The following is a 22,586-nucleotide window of genomic DNA, read 5'->3' as shown; positions in this document are numbered from 1 at the left end:
TTACTTGAGTGTGAGCCTGAAGACACAGATGGCCTAGTTGTGGGGGATCTGGGTTGGCGGTTCTCATGGATCAGTCTCTGGTTCCAATTCTGCTACAAGCTCCCCAGCAGGGGCACTGGCAGCCACCTGCAAGAACCCAAAGCCATCCACCTGCAGCTATAGCGCCATGTTGATGGCAGGGTTGATGGGGCTGATGGCCAGGTCCCAGCCATGAACACAGATCTCACTACATGAGTTCTGACCCACACCCCCTCTGTCCAGCAGCTCCTGACAGCAGTCTTCATGTGGACATAAATGTTACTGGGTCTCCAGGGCAGGCAGTGGGGGAGCTGCTCCCAAAAGGTGTGCTCCACCGGGTCCAGCTTAGCCTCCACAGACTTGCCAGGCTCTTGGTGGCCTCTGTGCTGCCTGCCTCTCCCTGGTCTATATGCCCTTGCCCTCCATACATACAGGGCCTGCTCCCCTGCCAGTACACTCAGCATGGCCCCCAACCCCCAAGAAGGTAGGAGAAGGAAAGCATGTGATGGGAACTCCAGGTGCCAGGCGCCCTGCTGGCACCAGGTCCTGAACCCACTTCTGAGCGAGCACCAAAATGCATGGGTTCTAAGAAATGCAAATAAAACACACCTCTGTAGCAAATGAAATGTTTCATTCTTTCATAGTCTTAGGATCATAGAACTACCAAGGATATTTAAAATGAATAGAACTTTGGAATTTCACGTGGTTTTATCATTATCATCCCACTGCCACCTGTCCTTGAGTCAGAAAACATCTTCTACCTAAGTGGACACCTTCAGCCAAGGAATCAAAATTCCCTTCAAAGGAACCACCTGAGCACCCCTAAAATAAAATTCTCTCCAAATGATGACTTGAGCCCTACTACTTAGTGGGAGAATCAGTAGAACCTATAGGATCATATTTGGAATGGACATTCTCTGTTTTTTTTTTTTTTTAACATTTTCTTTTAAAGATTTTATTTATTTATTTGACAGAGAGAAATCACAAGTAGATTGAGAGGCAGGCAGAGAGAGAGAGGGAAGCAGGCTCCCTGCTGAGCAGAGAGCCGGATGCGGGGCTCGATCCCAGGACCCTGAGATCATGACCTGAGCCGAAGGAAGTGGCCTAACCCACTGAGCCACCCAGGCGCCCCAACATTCTCTGTTTTAATTTTGTTGTTTATTTTTAAATTCTCTCTTTGTTTCACTAGAAAGGAACAATGATGCTTAGTTTTATTTTTTGTCTCTTTTTAAAATTTAAATTCAATTAGCCAACATATAGTACATCATTAGTTTTTGATGTAGTGTTCCGGGATTCATTAGATGATCACTTTTAAACATTAAAAGTGTGCAAGTTGCTTTGTTCCAGTAAAAGTAATTTTGTACACACACACAAAAAAAGTGTTACCACTAGAATCACTGCCAACACACCCAAGTCCCCCACCACAAGGCTGCTTACCCAGAGTCAAGGTCAGTGCATATGACTAGTAGAATCCAAGTCTTGTGTCCATGTCCTGGCTTAAAGGAGGCTAGAAGACCATGTAGTCAACACTTTCAACTACTTCAATATTGGGAGAATGGTTTTGCCTTGGAGGATGGAGGATGGGAACATGCTCCAAATACTAAAGAAAAAAAAAAAAGGCTTTTACATTTGAGTATCTGAGAGATAATGACAAAGGCAAGGGGTAGTAAACCCTCCCCCAACACATACCATCCATCCAGAATGGATTATTCTAAACAAATTTCAGATATCATATCACTGCACCTGCAAATACTTCACTATGTGTCTGTAAAAGATGACTTTTGAAAATATATCCAATGCCATCAACATGGATAGAAAAGTTAATCTCTTACTGTTACAGAACATCCTGTCAGGGTTCAATTTACCTATAAGCTTCTCTTTACGGTTCATTTGAACCAAAATTCAAAGAATTTTTTACTCCTTTTTAAAAAAAAAAATTATTATATTCAGTTAGCCAACATATAATAGATCTTTAGTTTCTGATGTAAGGTTCAATGATCCATTAGTCACATATAACACCCAGTGCTCATCATAACACATGGCCTCCTTAATGCCCATCATGCAGCTACCCCATTCCCCTACCCACTTCCCTTTCCACAATCCTCAGTTTGTTTCCCAGAGTCCATAGTCTCTCATGATTTGTCTCTCTCTCTGATTTCCCCTCAATTTTTCCTCCCTTCCCCTATGGTCCTCTCTATTATTCCTTATGTTCCACATGTAAGTGAAACCATATGATAATTGTCTTTCTCTGATTTAGTTATTTCACTTAGCATAATACCCTCAATAATCCCCATAATCCAATTCCATTCATGTTGATGTCAATGGTGGGTATTCATCCTTTCTGATGGCTGAGTAATATTCCATTGTATATACGGACCACATCTTCTCCATCCTCTCATCTGTTGAAGGACATCTCAGCTCTTTCTACAGTTTGGCTATTGTGGTCATTGCTGCTATGAACATTCAAGTGCACGTGTCCCTTCTTTTCACTACATCTGTATCTTCAGGGTAAATACCAGTAGCGCAATTATTGGGTCATAAGGTAGCTCTATTTTTAACTTCTTGAATAACCTCCATACTGTTTTCCAGAGTGTCTGGACCAGCTTGCATTCCCATCAACAGTGTAAGAGGGTCCCCCTTTCTCCACATCCTTGCTAACATTTGGTATTTCTTGCCTTGTTAATTTTGCCATTCTAACTGGTATAAGGTGGCATCTCAGTGTGATTTATGCTAACAATGTGATTTATGTTAACTCTTCTTTTCTTCACCTGGGGTATTAAGCTGCACAGCTTGATCTCTGGGGCTGGACTCTGTGCCTTATATGACTGAATCCTAATAAAACATCTGGACACTAAGGCTCAGGTGAGTTTCCCAGGTTGGCAACAATTTGTATGTGCTGTCACACATCATGGGAGAACGGGGCACTGCCTGTACAATCCCCTGGGGAGGGGGCAACTAGAAGTTCCTGCCTGCCTCACCTGGACTCAGCCCTATGTGGCTTTTTTCCTTTCCTGACTTTAATCTGTATCCTTTTACTGTAATAAATTATAAGCATGAATAGCACAGGTTTTCTGCATTCTGTGAGCCCTTCTAACTAATCACTGAATTGAAGAATGGTCTTGGGGACCCCTGTCACAATATTTTTAATTTTGCTCAGCTTTGAGAGACCTGGGTGGCTCAGTTGGTTAAGATTTACCTTCGGCTCGGGTCACGATCCCACGGTCCTGGGATCAAGTCCCATATCAGGGTCCCAGCTCAGTGGGGAGCCTGCTTCTCCCTCTGCCTGCTGCTCTCCCTACTTGTGCTCACTTGCTCTCTCTCTCTCTCTGACAAATAAATAAAATCTTAAAAAAAATTTTTTTTTATTGCTCAGCTTTGTGACATAATAACAGATAAATACATTTGTTCTGTGTCCCCAGTTCCTGGCACTGAGCACCCTTGGAATTTCTCAAGCAATGGGTAACAGAAAAATCTACTATTCTTCACAATAATCTCCTTTCAAACATACCTGAGTCTAAGCTAATAAGGTGACTCTATGTGGGTCCCTGGATGGCTTCAGGAAGGGGAGGGAACTGGTTGTCAGAGGAACCAACCATGTGATTAGCAGGTTGGAGATTTCAGCTTCACTCTACCACCTCTAGGGAGAGGAAAGGAACTGGGGGTTGAATTTAATTACCAATGGTCAATGACTTAATCAATCATGCCCATGTAGTGAAACCCACATAAAAACCCCTAAATGATAGGACTTGGAGAATTCCCTCTTTGATGAACATATCCACATGCCCAAAGGGTGGCGCTCCCCAATGCCCCAGGGACAGGAGCTTGTGCACTCAGGATGCTTCTGGATCATTCCCTATGTGTGTCTGCATCTGGCTGTTCATTTGTATCCTTTGTAAGAAATTAGTAAACATAAATACATTGTCTTCCTGAGCTCTGTGAGTCCTCCTGGCAAATCATCGAGGCCAAAGAGGGGGGTCACAGGATCCTCTGATCTGCAGCCAGTCTGTCAGAAGTACAGGTGTCCTGGACTTAACGACAGACATGTGACCGTCCTATGAAACGGAGCCCCTGACCTGTGGGTCTGTGCTCACTGCCAGTAGTGTCAGAACGGAACTGAACTGCTGGACATCCAATGGGCATCAAAGGGTTGGAGAAGTGACTTTGTTAAAGACATCACGTAGATGGTGTTGGAGGAAAAGGAAAACACTCTCATTTGATGTCAGAAGCAATGTGGATAAAAACAGCTACAGCTTCTTACCCAGTTCTGAGTGCAGGCCTTAAATCCGATGTCCTGGGCTGCAACCCCATCTTTGCCGCTCACTAGCATAGCTGACCCTGAAGCAGTTGTTTTATCGGTCAGACCTCTAGGTCCTTACCCTTTCAGTGGGTGTTACTGCTTGTATTCTCGCAGAAGTCTTGCGAGCAGGCTGTGAGACCTGTGCAGACGATACCTCACGTGTAACTACTGGGGCGTTTTTGGCTAATTGTCGTTAGTCATGAATAAATATTATTTTCATGATTTCCCTTTTTTCAATCTTACTGCTGATGAATTTTATTTAAATTTATTAAATTATTTTCTGTTACATATATGTTTACATACAAATATTTTCATTAAATTTATTAAATTCTTGCCCTCACGGGGTACCTGGGAGGTGCATCTGACTCTTGCTTTCTGCTCAGGTCATGCTCTCAGGGTGGTGAGACTAAGCTCCTCACCTAGCTCCGTACCCAGCATGGAGTCTGCTTGGGATTCTCTCTCTCCCTCCGCCCCTCCTACTCATGCTCTCATCTCACTCTCTGAAAGAAACAAACAAACATAAATCTATGTTTTTTAAAGATTTTATGTATTTGAGAGAGAGAGAAGAGACTGAGAAAGAGAGAGAACTTGAGCTGGGGGGAGGGGCAGAGAAAGAGAGAGAGTCCCAAGCAGACTCCCCACTGAGCAGAGAGCCCGATGTGGGACTCTATCCCAGGACCCTGGGATCCTGACCTGAGCCGAAGGCAGACGTTTAACCAACGGAGACACCCGGGTGCCCCATACACAAATCTTTTTTGAAAAAATTTGCTCTCATGAAGAATTTTTTCTCCTCCTATTTTTGGATGCTTACAACTTTTGTTTTAATATCATCATTTTAATTTATTCTTCTCTATTTTACAATAATTTCTAGTTTTAAGCCTGCCCTAACTTGGCTTAACTATTCTCTTGTGTCCTCTTGGTTGTTGGTTCTTTTTTAGCCCTGTCTGTGGTTGGTTTCTAGAACGGCTCGCAGAATATGAGAATAAGGAAGTGTAAACAGTAGAGAGTTCACGTTAGAAAAAACAGTTTCAAACAAGGGGGAGAGAGAGAGAGAGAGAGGGAGAGAGGCTCCTCTTTGGACCCCCACTGTATCTGAAAACAGACGTCTTACACCCAAGTTTCCCGTCTACTTCAAAAATGTGTTCTCCAAGAACCTGCGTCCCAGAAACTCAGGGGCCTGAGCACACACTACCCCACTCCCTGCCCATACACATCTGACCAGTTGGGAAGGAGATGCTTACAGTCCTTTTGCTAACAACCCATGCTGCCTAGTGCTTGTCCAGTGGCCGAATTTCAGGCTAAGACTGACAGACTACAGTGCCCAGAAGAGGCGACTCAGGGTGGAACGACAGGCTCCCAGCCTGCCCGCAATAGGGAACCACATGCAATTCGCCTTCTAGAGACAGCCCTGGAGCATGTCAGTCTCCCAGCATGTAACTGGGGCCGGGTGTGTGACTCCCACTTCCAACATCCTGGCTCCCTTTACCGCGATAGGATCAAAGGCGGGCGCTCTAGAGAGTGGCAGTACCGAGCTACTGAGGAGTACCCTCCCTCCTCCTGCCTCTGTGGGGTGTCTCTGAAGGGTGGGAAGGTTTAAGTGCATCACCCTCTGTGCAGGTTTTCAAGCCTGCAGCTCCTGTACCCAGCAATTTAGGCGTGAGAGAGAAAGACAAGTCATATGGTAAACAAGCCAAATCCCTATGTTAAGCTTATATATGCTGTGGCTCCCCGCCAGCCTTCCCATCCGACTCTTCCAAAGGGACACACGGAAGCTGAACTCCCAAGGCCGTTTGCTAGCCTTGCCCAAGTGGAAAGGGTCTCCAGTAGCGAATGTGCTGTGAACATGCAGCCTGTGTGTGAATTCTTTCCACATTTACTCACGGGCATGGGATGTTCCCCAAGTCTGACTCTCCCTAGTATCCAGCCTCTGCAAGTTTATGGTACAATCTTTCCTGTAAACGGAGGGACTCCTCTGAGCGTCAGATGCTGGTGGACAGGTGGGCTAAGTTTAACACAGTCACCCTCTGCCCACAAGGGCAAGTGGGGGGCGCTGCTCTTTTATTGGAACCTGAGCTCATTTCTCCATATTTACGCTAGAACTAAAAAGAATGAGTCTTGTGTTTGCACAGATTCCCCCAGTATTGCAAAGTTTACCCTATTTCTGTTACCTTTTCCAACCCATCTGGGAGATGACATAGGCGCTTGATCACTACACCAACATTTAACCAGTCTATTTTAAACATCCACAGGATTGGGGTGCCTGGGTGGCTCAGTCCGTCAAGGTTCTGACTCTCAATTTCAGCTCGGGTCATGATCTCGGGGTTGTGGGATGGAGTCCCGTGTCAGTCTCTGCGCTGAGCAAGTCTGTTTGAAATTCTCCCTTTGCCCCCACCGCCGCTCCCTCTCTCTCTCTCTCAAATAAATAAATCTTTAAAATCCAGGGGATTTACAAGAGGTCCCTCGCTGGCCAGGCATCACTAGCTAGAAGCAATATTTGCAGATTCACGGTGAGGGCATGTTTGGGGCCCTTGGCGGGAACAAGACGGGTCCAGTGGGAGCACAGACCGTGGCAACTAAGGTGGAGGGGTGAAATTCTGTAATTAGGCTAGCGTATAAATAACTTTTCTGCTAAACCCTGTTCTACCCATTCTTTGTCTAAGTAAGTCCTATTTGTTCTTCAGGGTCTAGCTTAAAGCCCACTGGCTAAGAGATGTCTCTTCCCATCCCCTAGAAGAGTGTACACTTGGCCACACCCCAAATGGGCAGCAGCTACAGGCCTCAGGGACGACTCCCTCTGGCAGTCACAGCTGTGACACTCCAAATGCACCGAATGGGAATTTGTCTATTTGAAGCATTCCTTTCAAACGGATCCCCAGATGTGGAAACCCCAAGTTAAAGAGAAGTATGCACAAATACCCACCCCTGTGCACACAGTCAAGATGCCCTACCCAGGGACAGCCCACGGAGTGGACGAATTGGTGCCTGCTCCTTCCCCCTCCTCCAGTCAACCCCGCACACGGAGCTCCAGGCTTCCCCCTCCCCCCCCCCCCCCCCCCCCCCCCCCCCCCCCCCCCCCCCCCCGCACACGAACTCCAGGCTGCCCAACGAACACACAGACATGGCTGGCTCAGGCAGGACTTGAAGGCCAACACTGATGCCCCCACTTGCAGATACAGGACATACCAGCAGAGTTCAAATCAAGGAAGATGAGATTTGTGACATCTGCATATTGTGCAAAAGGCAAAAATAATCATTTCAAAAAGGAAGGAAAGCCCAACACACGTCAGGCTAAGGATGAATTCTAAAGATATTATCCTCAGTGACACGAGCCGGTCAGAAAAAGACAAGCACTGGATGATTCCACGTCTCCGAGACACCTAGAGCCGTCAAATTCCCAGAAACAGAAAGAAGAAAGGTAGTTTGCCAGGAGCTATGGGGCGGGGAGAATGGGGATTGGTGGCCTAAGGGGTGCAAGGTTTCCTCTGTAAAATAAAATTCTGGAGGTTGTTTGCACAACAGTGGGAACAGACTTAACACTAATGAACTATACAATCAGAAATAGCTACAATGGTAAACTTTATGTTATGTGAGATTTTTCTTTGTCTGTTTTTGCTTTGTTTACCACAACTGGAATTTAAAAATTTTAAAACGCCCTTCCACCGCACAAATCACCTGCGGTGATGTCGCTGTCTGTACTGCCCTCTGCTGGTCAGTGAAGCTGATGCAGGGAGGAGCGCTTTGGGCTTCTAGCGTAGAATCAAATTTTCCATTCCATGAGCCTTTTATTTTATGGTCACTCATGGCTTTTAAAACAGGCAGAAAGTTATGCTCGTGGGGGTAAAAACACGGTCAAAATCCTAATCCATAAACCAAGGAGGTCGAAAGCCACCCCTGTGACCATACCTCCACATCCCCTCAACAGTTATCCCAGACTCTACAAGATAAACCATAGGACTTTAAAGAATGAAACTTATTTCGAGGTTTACTCCAGAATCCCCAACAGCTTGAACTCAAGGTAAGAAAGGCCTGAAGACCCTCATCTGGAAGTTAGGCTCCCCAGACCAGCCCTGACTTGAACTGTCTATAGCCCACCAGACTAAAAGTCTCCCAGAACCCTCAGTCTTGGTAATCTTGGTTCAATTCCTCTTCGTTTCTCTCCTTCCCCTTCACCTTCACAGGCGATCTACAGAACGGAAGCTCAAGGAGATTAAGTCCAAGGTTACAGAGCTACTGAGGGCAAAGCTGCACCCCAAAACCAGTTCAGCCAAATTCTTCCTATTTACTTCATTTTTCATTGTTGTCTCTTCCCTTCTCTCAAGCAGCATGATTTCCTTGTCCTTATTTAATTTTGTTTCAATTCAATTAATATATGGTGTATTGTATTAGATTCAGTAGAGTTCAGTGATTCATCAGGTGCATAGGACACCCAGAGCTCATCACATCACGTGCCCTTAGTGTCTGTCACCCACTTCCCCACTTCCCCACCCCACGCCCCTCCAGTAAGCATCAGTTTGTTTTCTATAGTTAAGAGTCTCTTACGGTTTGTCTCCCTCTCTGATTTAGCCTTATTTTATTTTTCCCTCTCTTCCCCTGGGATCCTCTGTTTTGTTTCTTAAATTCCACATATAAGTGAAATCATTTAACATTCTTTCTCTGACTGATTCACTTTACTTAGCATACTACTCTCTGGTTCCAGTCCTGTCTCTGCAAATGGTAAGATTTTTATTTGTTGATGGCTGAATAATATTCCATTGTATATACAGACTGCATCTTCTTATTTATTCATCTGTTGATGGACATCTGGGCTCTTTCCATGTTTTGGTCATTGTGGACATTGCTATTGTGGGGTGCAGGTGCCTCTCTGTATCATATGTTTGTATCTTTTGAGTAAATACCTAGTAGTACAATTGCTGGGTCGTAGGATAGCTCTATTTGTAACTTCTTGAGGAACCTCCATACTGTTTTTCAAAGTGGCTGCATCAGCTTACAGTCCCACCAGTGGAGGAAGAGGGTTCCCCTTTCTCCACATCCTCACCATTTTTTTTTCCTGACTTGTTCATTTTAGCCCTTCTAACTGGTGTGAAGTGGTATCTCACTGTGGTTTTGATCTGTATTTCCCTGATGCTAAGTGATGTGGAGCATTTTTTCAAGGGTCTGTTGGCCATTTGGAGAGCTTTTTTGGAAAAATTTCTGTTCATGTCCTCTGCCCATTTCTTAACTGGACTTTTAGTATTTTGGGTGTTTGGTAAGTTCTTTATAGATTTTAGATACTAGCCTGTTATCAGATATGTCATTTGTGAATATCTTCTCTCATTCTGTAGGTTGGCTTTTGGTTTTGTCGACTGTTTCCTTGGCTGTGCAAAAGCTTCTGATCTTGAAGTCCCAATAGTTCCTTTTTGCTTTTGTTTCCCTTGCCTTTGTCCTTATTAAAAAAAATAGATAGATATTGCTACAGTTGATAACACTGTGATTCTGTTGAAAGCATTTTCTTTCTTCTACTGCGGTTTTATTTAAGACCATTTTGCATCTTCCTTCCTTCTTCCCTTCCTGCATTGAGAGACAGGTAAGGTATGAAATGAGACCCCCACACACAGGGCCACTATTTAGCCAGTAACCTCAAGAAGGCCATTTCCAGCCCGTATGGATTCTGACCAGCTGGGACTACAACGTGTGCGGCATTAAACATCTGGACTACCTCCTCTGCTGATCCGCAAGGGTAATCGTATGTGCGTCCCCTGGAAAGCTCAACTGGAGTAAGGATGCCCAGAGGCCGGAAGGATGGGGTGTGGACAGAGCCCGGGACATGGAGTCAGGAGGCAGGAACTCAGATTCAGCCTAGCTACAATCTATTGTGTATGATCTTGTGCACATCACTTTCTCCGGGAATCAATATCTCTGTGGGTAAAATGAAAGTGTGTATGGCCTTGGACCACGTTTGTAAAAGAAAACAGTGTGTGTACAAGTGCGTACATGTTTTCACATGTGTGGAAAAGAGATATACCCACCTGTTCACGTGGTCATCTCTGGGGCGTGGGTCGGGCTGAAGGAGGTCTTTTTTTTATCTAACCTCTTTACTCTTTTAGTTTGCCATAACAAGCATTTATTGTAATTTTTTTCAATAGTGAAGTTAATAGTGAAGAAAGTCCTATTTGCCCCTATTTTGCAAGAAGTCACACTTCTTATCTGGGGTCACAGAGCCTTGGCATCTAACTCAAGGCTGCCCTGCCCGTAGGTTCCTTACGCTGCCTCTGAACAATTAGGGGATGTGAGTTCAGGGCACCATTTGAACCCCTCGTCCCCAGGCCTCAGCAAATGCTGCCCAGGGCTGGCAAAAAAAAAAAAAAAAAAAAAAAAAAACATCTTTAGAACTTTCCTTGCCCTCCTGCTTGCATCTGATCCACATCAACAAACGCTTAGCCCACCATTTAGCCAAAGCACGTTTATTTTCTCTTGTTTCCACAGCTATAAAATGCTCCAAACTGCCCCAGGTCCTGGGAAAGAGTTATCACCAAACAAGATGAATTTCTAGACTCCTTTGGATTTCCAGTGACATGAGGTGTTTGTTCTTAAGTCACAAGTCCAAGGGACTGAGCAGAGTATGGCAAAGCAGCATGATTACTTGTCCTTGTCATAGGAAGATACACCAGTGGGGGAAAGATGCTTTCTGTCTCCTCAGAGAACAGTCTCTCTCTAGCAAATAATCTACCCCAAAGTACCTTATGATAAATCAATTACACTTCTTAATAAGGAGAATGCAAAAATAGAGAGTGGAAGGAACCACATGTAGCTTTGGAGTCAGACCAACCTGGGTGAAAATCCAAACCTTGAACAAGTCACTTAACCCGATTTACTAAATGGACACCTTATTTTGTGCCAGGCACTCTGTGGGGCATTTTACACTAACAGCTCAAGCCTGAAGAAGTTTGCATTGTTCTCAATGTACAACAGATGAGAAAAGTGGGACTCTGGGAAGAAAGCCACAATGTGGGAGGCCTCAGCTGATGAAATTGCTAAGGCCCGGATTCCAGCTCATATCAGGACATCAAGGCCAACACCCATTCCTCTGGATGGTGTCCCCTCTCCCACACATGCTGGGGAGAAGAGCTGCTCCAAGCACGCTACAGAAACCAGATCTACCCAGGAGTGATCCCACTGGGTTAAGAGATCCCAAATCCAGACCCTGACACTGCTTAGGAAGGACAGGCACAGATCCCTGGATGGAAACTGTGCTTTGGCATTCGATAAATGCCAAATTCATTCATTGAATGATTCAAATCCTCGCTCTACCGAGCACCTCACTGTGACGCTGGTACTTCACCTGACTTCCCTGGGCCTCAGATTCCTAAAATGTAAAAGGCCACTGGTGAGAGGTTAAAACAGAATATTACAGCACCTAGCCCAGAATCACACTGAGAGGAGCTGCTGATCTCAGGAACAGGGCACCCCTGCAGAGCTCCAAGCTGGGACAGGAGGAGGACAGTTCTTGGACCCTGGACTGTTCATGGGCAGCTAAGCCTCCTTCAGAAGCTCAGACTGCCCACACGCCTGGGCTCTGGAGCAGGGACACGGTCACCTTAGAGCTACTTGGAACCTGCCCCAGCCAGAAGGGGGCTCCTCTTCTGCAATGTCTGTGGAAGGCCCAGGAGAAACAGGCCTGCAGTAAATTAAATGTGACCTCCCAGCCACAGTGCCTCACTCACAAGCTGCCTGGTCAAGGGGGTAAAGACCCAGTTTTCCAGGCTGAGCCCCTGGGTCACATCCTCATTCAGTGCAACAGCATTAGCAGGGCCCTACCCGCGTCCTGGGGCCAGGAACCAGGGAGACTAACACACTAGGTGCTCAGTCTATGAGATGTGATTTTCTTCACAGAGCTCAACGGAGAGGACCCTCCCGCGGCCTGCTCTTCACCAGCCTCGTCCTGTCCCTGGCCCAGCGCAATCACTCCCCTTGGTGCTTCTGATCACAGCCATGATGGTTGTTCTTTCCCCTGAAGACTTCATGGGGGACAGCCTGGGAGGGACTACTTGTTGGCGAGGGACCTAAGTCTTGCCAAGTCACTGCCCTGTGACTGGACGTATTTCCGCTCTCCGGCCATGGAGTCGCTGGGCGGCAGCAGGCAGCCAGGTGACGCTCTCCTCCAGCCTCTGCCCACGCCCCGTGCCCCTGCTGGCCCTGCCCCCGGCCGGGCTCACCAGGCCCGAGGGAACAGGCCCTGGCCGTGGGGGTACCGGGGCGGGGTGGGGGGGGTGCTCTGTAGGGGTGAGGCGGCTGTGCTATAACCTGCGCAGCGTGGAGCTGGGCTGTGGCGCGACTGCTCGCTGTGCCCCACCACCGAAGCAGCGACAACCGCACCCCAGACCACGTGCACGTGGCGGGAGGGCGCAGGGAGACCCGCGCCGGGCTCACCGCCCACGGGCTCGGCTGCACGCACACCCGGGCGGCCTCCATCCACATCCCATCCTCCTCCCGGGGCTCCGCGCTGCGCTCTCCGGCCGCCGCCGGGACGTCGAGATACACCGCCCGGAGTCCCAGCCGGTCCCCCACTGCACCACTCGAGCCCGGCACCCCAGACCTGCCGCCCGCCTCCCGGCGGCATCTGCGGACCCCGCGAGCGCAGGGAACCCGGGGAGGGGGCGCGGGGCCGAGGTTCCGCGAGGACCGGGCGAGGCGGGCGCGGCCCCCGGCGGGCTCGCGGGGACAGCGACGTCACGTGCGCCGCCCCCGCCGCGTTTCCCACCCGGGCCGGGCGGGCGTCACCCCGCAGGGGGGCGCCGCGCCCGCCGTCGAGCCCAGGCCACCGGAAACGCGGCTCGCGCGGGCGGTCGCGGCGCGGACCGGCGTGTGGGGGCGTCTTCCCGGAGGGCGAGGCCGCGGGCGGGCGGGACGCTTCCCGAGCCCGCTCTTGCCCGGCCAGTTCCGGGCGAGCTAAACACCCGCCCGCGCCGCCGCGGGGGCCCGCTCTTCCAACCCGGCCGCCAGCCCGCGAGCAGCACGGTGCGGGGCGCGCCTCGGAGGCCTCCCTGCCCGCCACCTCTTCGGGGACCCCCACGGTCCGCAGCCCTAGCCGGCTCACCTGGGCGGAGGCCTGCCCCTGAGGCTTCCCCCTCCGGCGCGCCTCAAGGTGTGTGTCCGCGGTGACTCAGAGCTGCGCGCAGCCCAGGCCGTCCCCGCTGGGGGTGTCTTCAGCTACAGGTGGAACACCCCTTGGTGGGCCTTGTGAAGGACCAGAGAGCCCTGGCCCCTGTCAGGACAGCTCCACGGACCACCCCATGAAGTGTCCCTCAGGGTACAACTAACACCTGGGCGGCCTCAGCGATGGCTGCCGAATCCTCTCCTGCCTCGGGGCTGGGCCACTCTTGGACCAGCAGCAGACAGCTGAGCGGATGCCCCCTTCTCTTCCACCCCCCACCCCCTTGCTTAACGGCAACAGCACCCACAGGCTCCCTGTCCTGGCTGAGTCCCGTGCTCAGCAATCACGGTGAGGCTGTAGCACTGGTGACAGGCCAGCATCCATGACCCATCCCTCCCAGCCAGGCTGCCTCGGGCCCAAGAACATGGGCCATTGCTAGCACCTGGGTGGGCCCCACTGTGGCTGCGGTGGCTCTTGTACCGGGCAGAAGCTCTGGCTGCAGTTGCTACAAGAAATGGGAGGCAACAGGGGACTCTAGAGAGGCATCCTGACAGAGGAACAGAGGGCCTGCGGGGCCACCCAAGACTGCGGAGCCCAGCTCCATCTGAATGCACAGATGACAGGAATCCTGTCCAAACTTAAAACAAAACAAAAAACAGGTCTGCTGCATCCTTCCTAATTAAGGCTTTAGCCCACTGTCTTCTACAACCTAGATAAAAAGTCAGATACCCAAATACAGAATTGGCTGCACTTTGGGAAGGCACCATTGTAGAACTAGACTGTTTCCTGGGACCCTCCTCCAGATCACCTAACACTCAAGTCCTGTCAATCCCTTTCCCTGACACCCTCTGGCTGAGAAGCCCCACCCTCCCCACTGCCGAGTGACAGGTTGCTATCACTCCCTTTTTGCAAGGAGCCAATAAGCCAAACTCTGCCCCAATACAGGTGTATTCCTGATGGTCTTTGGTAGGAAGGAATCAAAAGGGCCACTGTTTGGGAGGGATGTTCCATGAAGCTTAGCTTTGGAAAACTTACATGTGTCCCCAGAATCTCCTCACTCCCAACCACCCTTATCAGAGAGCCTTCCTTACGGAGGTGCTGTTGAGTGTGGATATGCCAGAGTGAATTCCCGTTCCCTAATCCAAGACATCAGTCTCTTGGGAGCAAGTTTCGCAGTGTTCTTGAAACACAGGCTACGTCACAGTTTAACCCGAGTGAGTCTCTGGCTGTCACAGGAGAAACTGAGGGTGTCCCATTAAGCCATAAACCTTAGAACCCCAGGGCATGCAGAACCTAGTTCAGATGGTGCCTCGGGGTGTGAGTTTTTAGAGCCAATTCTGAAGGTACATGGAGAGACTCTGGGGGCTGGTAGTCAGGAAGCATGACCTCAGAGGGTTCACAAGACCCCAATTCCCCAACTTGGGTTTCATTTCTTAGTATTTCAAGTGCTCAAGCTCCAAATGGGAAGATATCTGGATACTGATGATGTAGTATTGGTGCCAGCTCCAAATCCTGAGAGGAAGAGGCAGCTGAAATCCAAGTGACACTGGGTTATCTGAGATCAGCTCTCGTGCTGGTTTGATGTATGCCGCCAGCTAAGGACTGACTATTGCCTCTCCCGTGCTCTCTCCAGACTTGTCATGACTACCATTTAAAGAGACTTTCCCTATGTGAGAAGTACCTTTCTAAAAGCATCTCACTTCATCTTCACAAACCCTGAGTTCGGTAAGTAATTCTCATAGGAGGAGATTGGGGCTCAGAAAGGTTAAGTGACTTGCCCAAAGTCCCATGCCTCCAGTACTATGAATACTAATGCCTGGTACCTACCAAGTTTTAGCCTTTACCCTTTGCAAAAGTTGGTTTATTGATTGATTGATTTGTAAGTAAGTAGGCACCATGCCTAGAGTGGAGCCCAATATGGGGCTCAAACTTGTGACCTTAAGACCAAGACCTGAGCTGAAATCAAGAGTTGGACACTTAACCAACTGAGCCACCCAGGCGCCCCAATGTTGTTTCATTTAATTCCTTGAAAAATGATTTTTGTTAGGCACTGGGAATATCCCTATTTTACCAGAGCATAAACGGAGGTTCAGAGAAGCAGGAAACTGCAGCTGAGCATAGCAGTAAATCTATAGCTTTGATCCGAGTCAGATATCGACCTCTGATAATTCCTTGCGCTTTAGTTTGGTCCTCCATTAAATGGAGGTAGCATGTTAAATTCTTAGGTTACTTGAGAAGACCAAATGAGTTAATAGATACAAAGCATCTTGGAACAGCCTAGACTTTAAAAACTCAAATCTTAATTTTCTAATTTAAATTTAAATCTATGAAGTCTGATTTGCCACTGCTTTAAGAGTAGGATCCCAGAGCCAGATCATACAGACCCGAGCTCACGTCCCCTTCCCAGCACACCTGCTTGTTTACAGGGGCAAATCATCTCACCTCTCTGAGAGCTAATCTCATCTATAAAATGGAGATAATCATGAGACTGATGTCATAAACTGTTACAAGGATTAAGTTAGATGATACAAGTAAATCCTTTAGTACTGTGCCTGGCACGTCACCCAGAGATGTCACAACATGCAGATAATTTTTTTTTTTTTTAGGATTTTATTTATTTGAGAGAGAGCATAGCAGGGAGCGGGGGAGGGAGAAGCAGACTCCCCAATGAGCAGGGCACCCAAAGTGGAGCTCAATCCTAGGACCCCGAGATTATGACTTGAGCTGAAGTCAACTGAGCCACCCAGGCACCCCACAAGGTGCAGATAATTCTGTTGGTGATGTGCAGAGGTGAGCAGCAGTGCTCTGCAGAGGTGAGCAGCAGTGGTCTGGACACACAAAGATGCATCATTAAGACTCACAGTTGAGTGGGTCAGACACCCACAAAATAGAAATTCTCATTGTGGAAATGTCATAGAGCTTCCAACAAAACATGATGAGAAAGTGAACGAGGGATGCAAATTCTAAGCGGGAAGGCAAAGCTTCCTGGGGGGGACAGGTCTCTTGGGCTCAGGCAGGCACATTTTCGAATGTGTTCAGTTCTGCTAGCCTTGGAGGATTCTTTCAGCAGATTCTTTCCTTCCTGATGACGGTCTCAGTTCTCCCCTGACAACACATTTCTGTTTGCCTATTCTTCCCCTACCTCACACACCCCTTCAGTCTTCCAGGAAGAATCCTTTCTTACTCCTCTCAATCTCTTCAGCAGTATGTCACTGTGAGTTGGTCACGTGGCCTGAGTTCTTGACCCATAGTGACTAGGAGCTCTTTGGATGGGGGGAGGGGTAGCGTGCTCACTGTGGTGAACTTCCAGAGCTCAATATGAGGCAGAACCCCTAGTGAGTACATGCTTGCTGAATGAAAGAAGACCAGAAGGTGACCTGCTTCTCTTAGATTATTAAATGTTTGATTTCATTGATAAATCAATTTTGCCCATTGGAAGTGCTTGAATAAATACAAACGTGAATAAAACTGAAATTTTCCCTGTCTCAAAGTATTCAAGGCAGATAGGCAAAAGTAAATAAATAAATGGGCAAAGGGGAGGTGGCAGCATGGTGCCACCATCCAGCATCCTAGCCCCTTTGAGGACTCTGGGGAACGGAAGAGAGGCTGCTACAGTCCTATCCCAGCCACTGATAGAATGGAGACCACCAGGCTACCGTCAACGAGTTGTCCCTTGGACACTATGCAATGTTATCTCCTGGAGCAGCCTTGGACAACAGGGCTGTCGCTATCTTAGGACACTGAGTTCACATAAAATAAGGAGGTCTGTGTCCTTGTTTTGACTTCTGGAAAGCTTAGAACCAAATTTTGGCCCTTTCTATACATTTGTTGCTAAATTCAATCTTAGTTCCAACATGGCTATAATGAAAAACCTTCTTGGGAGACGCCAATTGGCCCAGTTGGGGAGGTGGAGAGTAGGGCGATTTCCTGATATGCCTTAGGACAACTCAAGCTCTGGTGGCCATCAGAATCACAGGGGGTTCTGCACTTGGATTTGGACCAGGGAACCCCTGCAGTTCTCTATAAAACTAAGGCAGAAGAACTGACATGAACCCTGATGATTTTTCCTTATCTTTCCTTCCTTCTGGTCTTGGTCTTGTTTAGGCCAATTTTAAGAGGATCACTGATATAAAAACCTTGAATGGTCCCTCACTGCCTGTAGAATGAAGCTAAATTCCTTAGCATGATGTTCAACATCAGCAGTCAAAGTTGGGTTTATTGGCTTGTTGCAGTGAGGGAGACAGCAGCATATCATGGGGGACATTAGGGCACCTCAATAAGAAAGTGTCAGCTGGGATTCATTATAGGCTTGGGACTTGGGTTAGTTTGGGGAAGGTTACTGTGAAGTATAGTTTTGCTCTGAACTGTGTGCTGTGGAAACGAGGAGCAATTCTACAAGTGGGTTCATTTTTATCTAGAAGGAGCACATTTGGGGGTGGCCTTCCCTGAACCCCACCAGTACCTACCTCATAGAGTTGGAAATATTAACCTCATGTTGGCTGCTCTCAGGGTTGGTTGTACACTTGTTGTCTGTATTCAGCGGTTAAAATAAAATCCAGATCCCTGTCCACACATACTCTTACTGCGGGTGAGCGAGAAAACATGCAGGCTGTGATGTGCAGCCTTGATCCGACATGTGTGGCTCGACTGCAGTAGCATTACGAGCTGGTCCGAGGCTCACGGCCCATGAGCCTAACCAATTTAAATAATCTCAGAGAACCATCACCTCACACAAAGCTATCCTGAGACCACGATAACTAAAACAAAACAGGGCCACTTCCTAATTTTGTCTAATCAAAGACAAGAGCAAGGTCCCTGTGGTGCCCACAAAATCCCCAATCATAGAATTGCCCTCACTCTCTGACAGCATCCAAGCTGGGGCGAGCTTGGCCTTCCCAGGCCCTCCTCTGAGTCACCCAGAGGAAGCCTCATTCTACAGTAAGTTCTAACACTCTCTAACTGAGATACCTCACAGTTTCCCATGGTGCTTGTTCTTCCTCGCTGCAAGGAGCAATAAAGCCACCTGTTTAGCCACAGATGCGTTTCTCCTGGTCTTTGGCCGAGGGCCTTGGCCCTGGCATTGCTCCCCTGCTCCTCCTGATTTCTGCTGTGTTGGCTTCCTTTCAGTTCCAAGAGAATGGGAAGCTCAGCCCTGCCTCAGGGCTTTGCACTCACTAGTTCTCTGTGCCCACGGTACCTACTCTCAGGTCGTTTGGGGGCTGAGTCCCCATCCTTCAGATTTCTGGGGGGAAAACCACTTGAGAAAGCCCATCATGGCCCCATCTCTTAGTAATTTTATAATCACACACCTTTTTGATTGCTTACATGATTCTTACCTCTCTCTAAATTATTATGTGTTGCCTGCCTTCCCCCACCGGAATTCAAATATTAAAAGATCAGGGATTATGTCACGTCCACCTCTGTATCCCAGTGCCTCTAGCATTTCCACGAACAGCTGAAACATATCCTACCTTGAGAATAGCAGCATCTTCCTAACGGATCCCTCTGCCCCTGGGGCACTTCCACGTCCTGTACAGCTCTTACAGAACCATCTGAACTGGTTTTCTAAAACAAAGAGAGCGTCTGCTGAAGGTGTCAGCACCTCCCCCAACCTGTGGCTCTTGGAGACCCCTGCGCTCTGTCCTGGGGAACATTCGCAAACATGCCCAAGCCTCCCAGCTTGCAGGCATTGACTAGTGCTGCTCCTTCTCTCCAAAATGTTCTTGCCCACTTCTCGTTCCTCCACCCCCGCCCACCCCCTCGGCCCAGGCCAAAACCCTAGCTCCCAAAATGCCTGTTTGGAGTTCTCTGCATTCCTTCCTCCCCTCTGTGGGGCTCCCTCAGCTCTGCTTTCTCACTCCTGGCGCGACCAGCTGCACCCTGACTTCTGTCCCCATTGGCTGTATACCTGTTGTCTTTCTCAGAGCCGTCCTGCCTCCTGTGTTTGCAGGGCAGAGGACCACCTGCTGTCTGTGCCACTTTCTTCAGTTGTACAGTAAGAATTCTTTGTACTGTAGGGGAAGAAAACTTCTTTCTTCCTCTCTAGGCTCATTGACTGGTCTAAGAATTAAATTGACAGAAGATGGATTAAGAGGAGAAAAACACGTTTCGTTTCATACACACGCATAGGAAAACATGAGACTCAGAGAAGTGACCAGAGCAGGCAACTTTTACACCTTTTAGACAAACACATCTGTGAAGAATTGACAAGAGCAAGGGGTCTGGGCTTGAGGTAATAAATGAGTGAAGAAGTAACAAGGTTTGTTTAAAACAGCCTTCTCAGCCCTCAGTTCTCTCTCTGGTGGAGGAGGTCCCGCCCTTGGCACCGGGTGGGTAATTTCCCATGGAGATATAGTTCTTGCTTTCAGGGGACAAAGGGGGGCCAGAGCATCCTGTGCCCCCTGCACAGGCTGTTTTAAGTAACTTATCAATATGCCAAAGCAGCACATTTTGGGGTGGCTTACTCTGAACCTGGTCAGTACCTATCTCATAGTTTTTGTGAGGAATAAAGCAGTTAATGCACGTAAGGCACTTAGGACAATGATTGGCACAGTGTAAAATGAACACTGATTAAATGTTTGATACTATGATTAACATTCTTTTCTGTATCTTTATTACTGGTCCAAAGCGAGCATCAATACATACAATACGTACTGTTGTTGAATTTGGTTGGAGCAGGGCAGGAAACGGCTCAAAGCCTGTTGGAGCTTAGTACTGTTTTTGTTTGTTTGTTTTGTTTTGTTTTTAAGTGGCATACTATGTTCTCTGTGTAACCCCCCACTCTCCCTCCACCCCCAAGATTTGAGGATAAGAGCCAGGGGTAATTGAGAGAAGAGAAAGCAGTCCTAAATGTTTACCTACTGGTAGGGCATAGTGCTGGTCTGACCTAAAGATAGACACCTGCCTCAGAAACGTGTTTTTAAAAAGCTTCCCTGGATCCCTCGTTCGAAAGACACTTATCCTGGAGGGCACAACACCTTTCACCATTACCTCGGACTGGGTCTTACTTTTCCCGTATCCAGGGAGGGATGGCATTATAGGACCACCAGATGATAGCAGAGGTGGTGGCTGGGGTGGCCAGAGAAGTCTGGGTTATGAGTTGTCCCCACACTTTCCGTGGGCTTGGAAGGGTTGCCAGAAAGTGCTGGATGTGAGGGAATGAAAAGGTTGCACAAATACCAGGTGTCTCCTAGGATGAGGATGGTCTAATGGAGAAGAGGGAAGACTAAGTCGTGGTGCTAATTCTTCTACTTTTTAGCCAGGGCAGATTCCCCAAAGCTCTCTAGCCCTGGGGGGTGGGGCTATATGGCAGGGGACTTATTTAGACTTCTGTCTAAATGCGTGCTTTCACACACCCTGGGCAGTGTCTGCCAGGGTGCTCCTTGTCTGACCCCACCTTCTCTGAATGGTACCTTCTGAGTGTAGACGACAGCCAGTCTCAGGAGGTCTGGATTCCTCGCAGCTGCTGGGTTGGTCTCTAGTGGCCAAAGGCTGACAGGCACAACAGGGTGACGTCTAGGCTGTGACCAGATGGGCTTCCGGGGAGCAACTGGTATTTCTCTGAGACACTGAGATACTCTGAGATGAGAGCTCTCTCCTCAGCGGAAGGCCTTAAACGAATCCAAGCTGTTTGAGCCATTATATACTCGGTTTGTATGCCATTCACAAGTACTTTCAGATACTCACTTGTCTAAACCATTGATCAACCTGTGAAGTTCATTTCTGTTTCATAAATGAGGAAGCTCAGAATTGGTGACTTTTCTCCAAGTTTGGAAACTTACCAGATTTGTCACAGGCCAGGATTTGGCACAAGTCCATATAGGCTTTATCCAAGGAAAATGAATTACAGAGATGGGAGAATGTATTTCAACATAAAATAACCTCTATTGCTAGGCGGCCCACAGCAGTGGGTGTAGTGAGCTTTGGAGCCAGAACTAGAACTCCAAACCTGTCAGGTACTAGGGCAGAGACTTGGGCAAGTAGATGCTCATTCTCGCTTCCCTCATTTGTGAGATGACATTTCAGAGGATAAATGACACTACCTAAGTAAACACAGTATTCATACCTTGAACATGTGGATAAAAACACAGCATCTCTTGGTAATTATCTTCCCTAACTTCGTTTCTACCTTTAAACTAGACAAGAAATGGACTAATTGGGGTTTTCCTCTGCCCTTCAAAAGTTTGCCTTGGGTTCAAATACTTGAATTAAACCATAGGAAAGGAAATCTGCCTCACCTGCAGACCAGCTGATAGGTATGGGGCAATCTACCTTTTCTAGGCTGCCTGGCCTTGGGAGATTTTCCCAGTGGCCTGGCACCATGGCGATTTACCCGGCACGCTTGACTGAGCATGGCCCTGGCTGGGAGGATTAGGTTTCATCCAATGTTGAAATCACTTGAAATTCCTCTTGCTCATCCAAAGATACAGAAATAAAAGAAGCAACTCATGGTCCTGCTGAGGCGAGATCTTTATTGTTAGCTGTTCTTGCATCTTTTATATTCTATCTGCCGAAAATAGACGGCTCCAAGTAATGTAAGAATCACACACACGGATGTTATTGTATACCTCACACATTTTACCAAAAGATCAAATTATTTTACTGTCTTTATCTATAGACTTTAGAGCTCTATAGAAGCTTTTGAGTGGAAAGATGACATTTTTATCACTTTCACTCTTTCAATGTACCAACATTCAGAGGGTTCATTCTTGGGTGGGACAAGGCAGGAGGCCAAACCATCCTTTGTAAATGCCCTGGTCTGAAAACTGTCCAGAGACAGTACATGTCTAGAGACATGTACACACGGTAAGTCAACTGAAGCGATAGCCAAGCTCTCCCCCGCCTCTTCCTCTTCATGACTTTCTCATTGTGGTGAAAGCCCCTTCACCTCCTGCATTTCTATTTCACTACTTAGTATTAATAGATGATGCTCAGCTACTTGAGGAGCTGAGGATTCACGAAGTCATTCTAAACCACTTCTCAGACAGGTCTCCCTGAAATATTCACTTGTCCTCTGTTTGACCACTGGTTACCAGAATGAGTCATCCATTGGGCTTTAATCCACAGGAGGCTGGAATGACAGCAATACCAAGGCTATGATTTTATTAAAATTCTCACTTCCCTCAAACCTATTTCAAAGCT

The 22,586-nt window shown here is 47.9% G+C and overlaps 1 protein-coding gene and 1 pseudogene across 2 annotated transcripts in view; both read right to left on the bottom strand.

Annotated features, from left to right (window-relative positions):
- On the bottom strand, window positions 1-482 carry LOC123388292 (annotated as a pseudogene).
- A 21,414-nt stretch (window positions 483-21,896) lies between these two features.
- ZFP91 (ZFP91 zinc finger protein, atypical E3 ubiquitin ligase) overlaps window positions 21,897-22,586 on the bottom strand; it is a 57,614-nt gene continuing 56,924 nt past the window's right edge. For both annotated transcript variants that reach the window (XM_045062852.1, XM_045062862.1), the window contains one exon: window positions 21,897-22,515. Coding sequence is in view for 1 of the 2 variants with exons in the window: in XM_045062862.1 (XP_044918797.1) it covers window positions 22,501-22,515 (15 nt within the window). In the remaining variant the exon portion in view is untranslated. The remainder of the gene's footprint in view (window positions 22,516-22,586) is intronic.

This window comes from Mustela putorius, unplaced genomic scaffold (assembly GCF_011764305.1).
Source record: "Mustela putorius furo isolate JIRA1106 unplaced genomic scaffold, ASM1176430v1.1 tig00000127_pilon_pilon_pilon, whole genome shotgun sequence".
In the NCBI taxonomy this organism is placed as follows: Eukaryota; Metazoa; Chordata; class Mammalia; order Carnivora; family Mustelidae; genus Mustela; species Mustela putorius.
This window is presented reverse-complemented; position numbering and strand designations above follow the sequence as displayed.